The sequence below is a fragment of the Hordeum vulgare genome, chromosome 1H (genome assembly GCF_904849725.1).
Source record: "Hordeum vulgare subsp. vulgare chromosome 1H, MorexV3_pseudomolecules_assembly, whole genome shotgun sequence".
Classification (NCBI taxonomy): Eukaryota; Viridiplantae; Streptophyta; class Magnoliopsida; order Poales; family Poaceae; genus Hordeum; species Hordeum vulgare.
Window position 1 is genome coordinate 46,808,146 of NC_058518.1, and position 7,334 is coordinate 46,815,479.

A 7,334-nucleotide genomic window follows, 5' to 3' on the forward strand; every position below is an offset into this window, starting at 1 on the left:
CAGCGCCCCCCACCACCGAGGAAAGGCAAAAAAAAAAGGAAGGATTAGCAAATCGCCAGCTGTCCAAATCACCCCCTGCTCTGCTCACTCACCAGCTGCTGAGGGAGCGGATTGGGTGACGCGCGCAGCAGCATCCCGCACTTCAAGGCGTCGTCGCTGCTGACGGACGCCCTCCCTCGCCGCCGCCGCTGACGCGTGGGCCCCGCCCCCCACCGCTTTATAACCGCGCCGACGCCGCCCCCATCCCACCCCCCTCCCCCCGCACGCTCCCCCCCTCCGTCCCGAACTCTGAAGCAGCGGCGGACGGCGGCGCGCGCGTCTCCGTCTCCGTCTCCTCGCGCGGCGAATCGCGGACGGAATCGTACCGGTTCTCCGTAGGTGGGTTGGGCGGGGGGTGCGATGGCGACGTCGCGTCGGTATTCCCGCGATTCGCGCTGAGCTTTTTGTTCGTTTTCTGCGGATTTTTTCCCGTCTCTCAGGTTCCTGTTGGGCGTGGCGATGGCGGTCGCGTCGCGGCTGGCGGTGGCGCGGGTAGTCCCGCCGGACGGCGACGCGGGGACCGGTAGGCGGGGCCGGACGGGGTTCGCGGTGGTCGGGCTCCCCGCGGCGGCGAGGAGGGGGAGGCGGCGCGGCGGGGCCGTGGCGGCCAGCCCACCCACGGAGGAGGCGGCCAAGCTGACGGAGCCGCTCACCAAGGAGGACCTCGTCGCCTACCTCGCGTCCGGGTGCAAGCCCAAGGAGAACTGGAGGTGAGGAGCTTCCACATGGCGGTAGAATTCCCGTACTGTTACTTACTGCTGGAACTGGAACGGCTGGAACGGCCGATTCTCACTTCCCAGCTTGCTGTTTAACTCTGCAATTGGGGATTTTGTATTCAATGTTCAGTTGCCCCTGGAGCGGTGGAAGTTTCACATGAGTCAGTCAGTGCCTTGTAGTGACGAACTGGGTGATGTTTGCTACTAGTTTGAAATTGTAGGAATAGTAAGAGGGCGGATGCGTCGAAGTGACCTTTAGTTGTGCCTAATTAGCAAATGAAGCTCTGCGTTGTTCATGGAAGGGGGCACATGGTATTGGTTAGCATAGTTATACTAGACTAGGAACTGAATTGGAGACACATTGTGTTATCTTGTTGGCAAATGGCGCAGCTCATGCACTCATATAATGCTGGAAGTAGTAAAATTGCAATTTGTACATAGAGCAACAAAAACTGATATGTTAGTTAATACGAGTATGTTATATGTGGAAAAAGTAAGCTTACAAATGATTGTCTTAAATGACAGAAAAAGTCTCACTAAGATTAGATATGCTATAGTACTTAATATATCTTGTTAATGTGATGAGTGTACTCATTTTTTCCAATCAGTACATTTATTGGAGATGAAGATCGTTCTGGTGCCTGTGTTCAAATTATTACGGATTTGACAATATATTTTTGTTTTTCTTGAATTTCTATTCCTGTATGATTCCTACCGACTATTTCGGTTAGTTATCTGGTCCATTCCGTGAGTAAATTTCCTGTTATGCAGAATTGGCACAGAACATGAGAAGTTTGGTTTTGATGTCAAAACATTGCGCCCTATAACGTATGATCAGATCAGTGCCATACTCAATGGGCTGTCTGAGAGATTTGAATGGGACAAGATAATGGAAGAAAACCATGTTATTGGTCTCAAGCAGGTACTATGCCTGGAAAGAAATATGATATATATGGTTTTCACTGAATCAATAGTGAATTCTGTGACAACTTATTTATATGGATGCAGGGAAAGCAAAACATTTCACTAGAACCTGGTGGCCAGTTTGAACTTAGTGGCGCTCCCCTTGAAACATTACATCAAACTTGTGCGGAGGTCAATTCACATCTTTATCAGGTAAATATCTATTAGTGAGCAAACTGTTGCATGTATAAGTATTCACTTTTTACAGAAATTTATGAAATGTAACTTTGTGGGATTTTCACCTGTGACATCATGATGTCATATTTAGTTCCCACCCGAATCTTTTTAATTAGATTATCCTATTTCATATCCCGGAACTTGTACAAATTCCATGCCACCAAATTTATATTTACATCCCAACCAACCACCAATATCCTTCAAATTATATTGAGAACTAAACAACCACCAATATCTCCAAGTTTCTTCTGGGAGTTTGTATCATCTTATGCATGCATCTGTAAGACCTTGAAACCTTGCTGGGCACGGAGTTAGTTTCCATTAGACTGGCTGAGTTCATGAAAAACAAATTGAATTGTTTCATGGTTCTGTTAGTACATTTGCCTTCTAGGTTTTACTTGCTGAAAGTTATTGTACTATGATGTATTTATTTTTGGTGGAAAAGGCCTATACTGTTCTATGATTTCAACTTCTGCTGGTTTTGTAGGTCAAAGCAGTTGGAGAGGAATTGGGAGTAGGATTTCTTGGAATGGGTTTTCAGCCAAAATGGGCCCTAGCTGATATACCAATAATGCCCAAGGTAATTCTTTCCTTAAACCTCATAAATGTAGGTTTTGAAGTCTGTGCTGTTGCCAGACTGTTAAAGGGCCTTTTTACTTTTTTATTTATATCCCAGTCTAGTTAATTTCCGAGAAATGAAGTTGCAAATCCAAGAAATACTTATAGTACAACATAGTTCCATGGGGCTGATATCGAAATGCTGGCTTTTGATGCACCCCCTTGTTGCTTGGTACACCATTAAGCGAAATCCTCCATTGCAACTGTATTGGGCACTTGGCAGTTAGCACAAATGATCGGTAACCCACACTGCAGTCTTATTTCATGCACAAACTGACTTGCAATTTAGGCATACATTTGCCGTATGCAACATAATTATACTGTTACTGGTTCCTCTAAAGTCTGATCATACAATTCGCTACTTTGTAGGGAAGGTATGAAATTATGAGGAATTACATGCCTAAAGTTGGTACTCTTGGCCTTGATATGATGTTCCGCACGTGCACTGTACAGGTAACTGTCATTTTTTAGTTTTGTGTTCATGGGCTGTTTTGACAACTCGCTGCCTTTTATTTCACTTCATATCAAACAGACTAGTATACAATGTTCATATGTTCACTAAACAACTAAAGTTAAGAGTTCACTATTGTGGCATGCAGGTTAATCTCGATTTCAGTTCTGAGCAAGATATGATAAGAAAATTCCGTGCTAGCCTTGCATTGCAACCTGTGGGTATCTGTATTACCTTCAATTCTTCCCGACAATTTACTTTGTTGCTCTTGCACTAACCTGACTTGTTCTTTTAACAGATCGCGACAGCAATATTCGCAAATTCTCCCTTCAAAGAAGGAAAACCAAATGGGTTTCTCAGTTTAAGAAGGTGTTTACCTCATTGCTTTCAGAACTTAATGTGCTGTTTTGTTAAATGAAGCTGCTAACGTCGTTATCATTATCTGCAGCCATATCTGGACTGATACTGACAACAACCGCTCGGGGATGCTTCCTTTTGTTTTTGATGACACATTCGGGTATGCATTAATACAAACATCTCCTTGTTCGCCATCCAGAATGCCTGCTATTTGATTGATGACGTCATTTTGGTCAACAGCAATTCCTACATAAACTGAGGCTTTCAGTTTAAATGACTTCTGATTATAATTTGTTCTTGGTTGCAGATTTGAGCAATATGTGGACTATGCATTGGACGTACCAATGTATTTTGTATACCGGAACAAGAATTACATTGACTGTACTGGGATGTCATTTCGGGTCTCTTCCTGTCTCCAGTATCTTAGTACTTCTGCAGTTATATGCTGTAAACTTTGTAAATGTTATCTTATTTTGAAGCTTTTGGATACATGACTTTAGCTGTTGGAAATTTATAGAACTCTTATTTGGCTTCTGTATATTTTGCAGGATTTTATGGCAGGAAAGCTCCCACAGGTTCCAGGGGAGTTGCCCACTTTGAACGATTGGGAGAACCATCTAACAACAATTTTTCCTGAGGTTTACCTTTGATTTAGTTAGCATGGTGACATATTAATTGTTGTTATTTCAATTCAACAATCAGTTGTTCTTTTTCTCCTTGCAGGTTAGGTTGAAGAGATACATGGAGATGAGAGGTGCTGATGGTGGACCTTGGAGGAAATTGTGTGCTTTGCCTGCATTTTGGGTTTGTTTGCTGACTCTTGCTGCATTTGTTTTGTATATCTATGCCGTCTCATTTACAGCACAGACATGGGAAGGCTGATCATTGTTACTGTACTAATTAGTACTACCTCCTTTTCAAATTATAAGACACATTTTGACAGTCCAAATTCGCGCTTTGACCAACAATTAGTTTTAATAACATGTCGTTTATGTTGCATTAAATAGACAATATTGGATCCATTGTATTCAAAAGCACTTCTTATGACTGATCTTGTAAAGATAACTAAACAAGTAAACATTATATGAGATCATGGTCAAAATACGATTTATATTTTGAACTGGAATGAGTAACTTCCATGTCGTCGCAAAACTCAGAATCAGCTTTGCATCTGACATGTCCTTCTCTGCAGGTTGGGTTGTTGTATGACGACGAGTCACTACAGAGCATTATTGACATGACTTCTGACTGGACAAAGGAAGAGAGAGAGATGTTGAGACGGAAGGTATCTCAAGATATTTCTGCTCTTTGTCCTTAGTGGTGGTAGAAATGTTGTCGTTAGGAAACACCAATTAGAAGACTAGAATTTGCAATACGTAGCAGATTTGAGAGGAATAAATTTCAACTTTAACTGTGAGTGATTGTGTGTTTTATTTCATCAGGTGCCAGTTACTGGTTTGAAGACACCATTCCGGGATGGGTATGTAAGAGATTTAGCTGAAGATGTTCTCCAGTTAGCTAAGGTAAGTACAGTAGCTTTCTATTTTTGGCTACTAATCCTCCCCCATAAGCCCACAAACATACTGCTGGTGATAACGATCCTGTTGTGGTGGTGCAGAATGGACTAGAAAGAAGAGGGTACAAGGAGGTTGGTTTCCTGAGAGAGGTCGATGAAGTTGTTAGAACAGGTGACGCTTTCAGAACACTTCATTCACTTGGTCAAGATAAATACCACTTCCTCTGTATCAAAATATAAGACGTTTTTCAGTTTAATTTGAACTGAAAAAACGTCTTATATTTTGATACGGAGGGAGTAGCTTTGCCACGGTCGGCTGTGAACTGCACCTTCGCCAGACGATAATTCCCAACCTACTCTTTTGCAGGAGTGACACCTGCTGAGAAGCTTCTGAATCTATACGAGACGAAGTGGCAGCGCAGCGTGGACCCCGTCTTCGAGGAGTTGTTATATTGATACACTGAATCACATATAACTTCGGTGGACGCTGGACAAGGTGGACAGGGTCTTCAGACTGTATCCCTGTACAAAAATCCCGTCCTCAATTCCACAAGCCACCTGACGAGGGAAACCTACTTCCGGTCTCGCGGCTGCGAATAATTTTGAGCTCGGAACACTCTGTTTGTGGCTTGCTGTTTTTCTTTCTCCAGTTGTGGGGGATCTTTCACAACTTACGATTTTTCTCGCATTTCCAGGGAGCCGGAACAAACCCCTGTTTGTACCGACCCCTTTTTCACCTTCCCCTGATGAACGGCTTGTATTCGGAATAAATCCATCTCTGTCGTGTGATGATGGAACCTCATTTCCTGGAAAATAATTCAGAGTGTTTTGGACGCATGATGATCAGGATAGAGCACTTTAAATAGTTTCCTGTGGCTGTTTCTTTCAAAGAGTCCATTCCGTGTGTGCATGCATAGACGACCGGCTATGCTGTCATCTGTGACTTTAGGAGTAACTAGCGGCGAAGATGCGCGACGCACGCCGCGCCCGTGAAAGTCTCATTTATATTTTGAATAAGTACTTCAATTTTATTTTTATTGCATGCATGTAATCTTTTTCATGTTTAGCTGGTTGAATTTTTTGGGGGGGTTTATAGAAAGGAAAGGAGGTGTAGTTTCGTTTTGGACGATTCACGGATGTAATAAAGTTATTTATAATACGTTTAAATTCGTCGTAGTTGTTCTTTTGTCTATACGTGTAGAGATGCTTGACTTGTTTTTTGTATAGAGCGACAAAGGCCATTCTTGGTAGAGTTCATTTCATGTTCTTAATAGAACGGAAGCGTTTTAAGGATCATGCGATTGAAGTTTTGAATGAATCGTGATTTATTGATGACAAAGAGTTAAATAGTACAGGCGAGGTACAAAACAAATCATTCTATGTACGGTGCAACAAATTAATCTTTATATGGATAAATCATTAGTGTTTCTTCTTTTTTTGTCCTTGCGGAATTTCTTTAACATGTGAGACCTGGCGATATTCAATAAGAGAAGTGAATCAGTGTTATATTATTTCTAAATTTTATTGTTTCTTATCTCAATGCTAGGGACTTCTTCATGCATGATCTTTGTGTATTATATTTATATATGGTCTGTCATATCTTCATAGTATTCATCTGAGAGTTTTAGCAGGCGAACAATGTTAGAATCAGTAGCATCAAAGGTGTTTTTTTGTACGTGTGAGTAATGCTGATAGAGTGAGATTTCTATTATCGTACATGGTGAGCGAAGGATGGTGGGGTTGGCAACGATCATAGTGGTTGTAGAGCTTTAATAGATCATAATGCAACAATAGGTAATACAAAAAATAAAAAGAAGGAAAATAATCGTTCATCATAGAAAAACTTAGGTTTTTCCTTTTGTATTTTCGTGAGATTATTGCTTATGCGAATGCAATGTGTTGGTATTATTCCAGTTTACAGTTTATGTATAAAGTTTTTCTATGGATGTGGGTATATTTCAGTTTATTCAGTGGGCATGGAAACACTGGTCACATGAAGCACTGTTGCATACGAAGTGTCTGTTTTAGAAATAGTGTTTCGGTTTATTTGGGTTATCTGTTCCAATTTATTAGTTTTACTGTTTTCTTAAAATGAGATCTCACTGAAACCGTTAGAAAAAAAAATCTTGAGGCAACAATCCATAAGAATGAATGTAATGAATAATAATTGAGAATACCATTTTAAACAACAAAAGAAGGTTGACACCCAAGATGCGATATTTTCTCAGATTTTGGCTTCGTGGTAATATTGGAGTGGAAAGACGATCATTTTATTATCAATGAGCAACGCCATTAGGTAAGATTAATTGTTAGATAATATGTATATAGATTAGATCAAACTAAGTTGCTACATTGGTATTTATTTGGTTTATTTTTTTTCCTCTGCGTATTTAAGTATTCCATTAGATTTGTGTGTTTCACTTTAGGAATTATCTATATATAAGTCTAAAGATAGCATTGGTATAATTGTATTAAAGGAAACCCGTAGACAATTTAC

At 41.2% G+C, this 7,334-nt stretch overlaps 1 protein-coding gene across 1 annotated transcript; it reads left to right on the top strand.

Moving 5' to 3' along the window:
• The first annotated feature begins 290 nt into the window (after positions 1 to 290).
• LOC123414717 (glutamate--cysteine ligase B, chloroplastic) lies at positions 291 to 5,674 on the top strand. Its single transcript, XM_045106678.1, has 16 exons — positions 291 to 378; positions 480 to 749; positions 1,527 to 1,677; positions 1,764 to 1,871; positions 2,383 to 2,475; positions 2,883 to 2,966; positions 3,113 to 3,181; positions 3,263 to 3,333; positions 3,413 to 3,481; positions 3,629 to 3,722; positions 3,870 to 3,959; positions 4,045 to 4,125; positions 4,514 to 4,606; positions 4,764 to 4,844; positions 4,940 to 5,009; positions 5,205 to 5,674. The coding sequence occupies exons 2-16, from the start codon at positions 499 to 501 to the stop codon at positions 5,291 to 5,293; spliced, it is 1,494 nt and encodes a 497-aa protein (XP_044962613.1). The 5' UTR covers positions 291 to 378; positions 480 to 498; the 3' UTR covers positions 5,294 to 5,674.
• Positions 5,675 to 7,334: the final 1,660 nt, after the last annotated feature.

Bases quoted from the DNA above. Each gene is read 5' to 3' on its own strand.
- LOC123414717 (XM_045106678.1), top strand. From the start codon at position 499: ATGGCGGTCGCGTCGCGGCTGGCGGTGGCGCGGGTAGTCCCGCCGGAC. The intron at 2,476-2,882 runs GTAATTCTTTCC...GCTACTTTGTAG, and splicing joins ATATACCAATAATGCCCAAG to GGAAGGTATGAAATTATGAG. The intron at 3,334-3,412 runs GTGTTTACCTCA...CATTATCTGCAG, and splicing joins GGGTTTCTCAGTTTAAGAAG to CCATATCTGGACTGATACTG.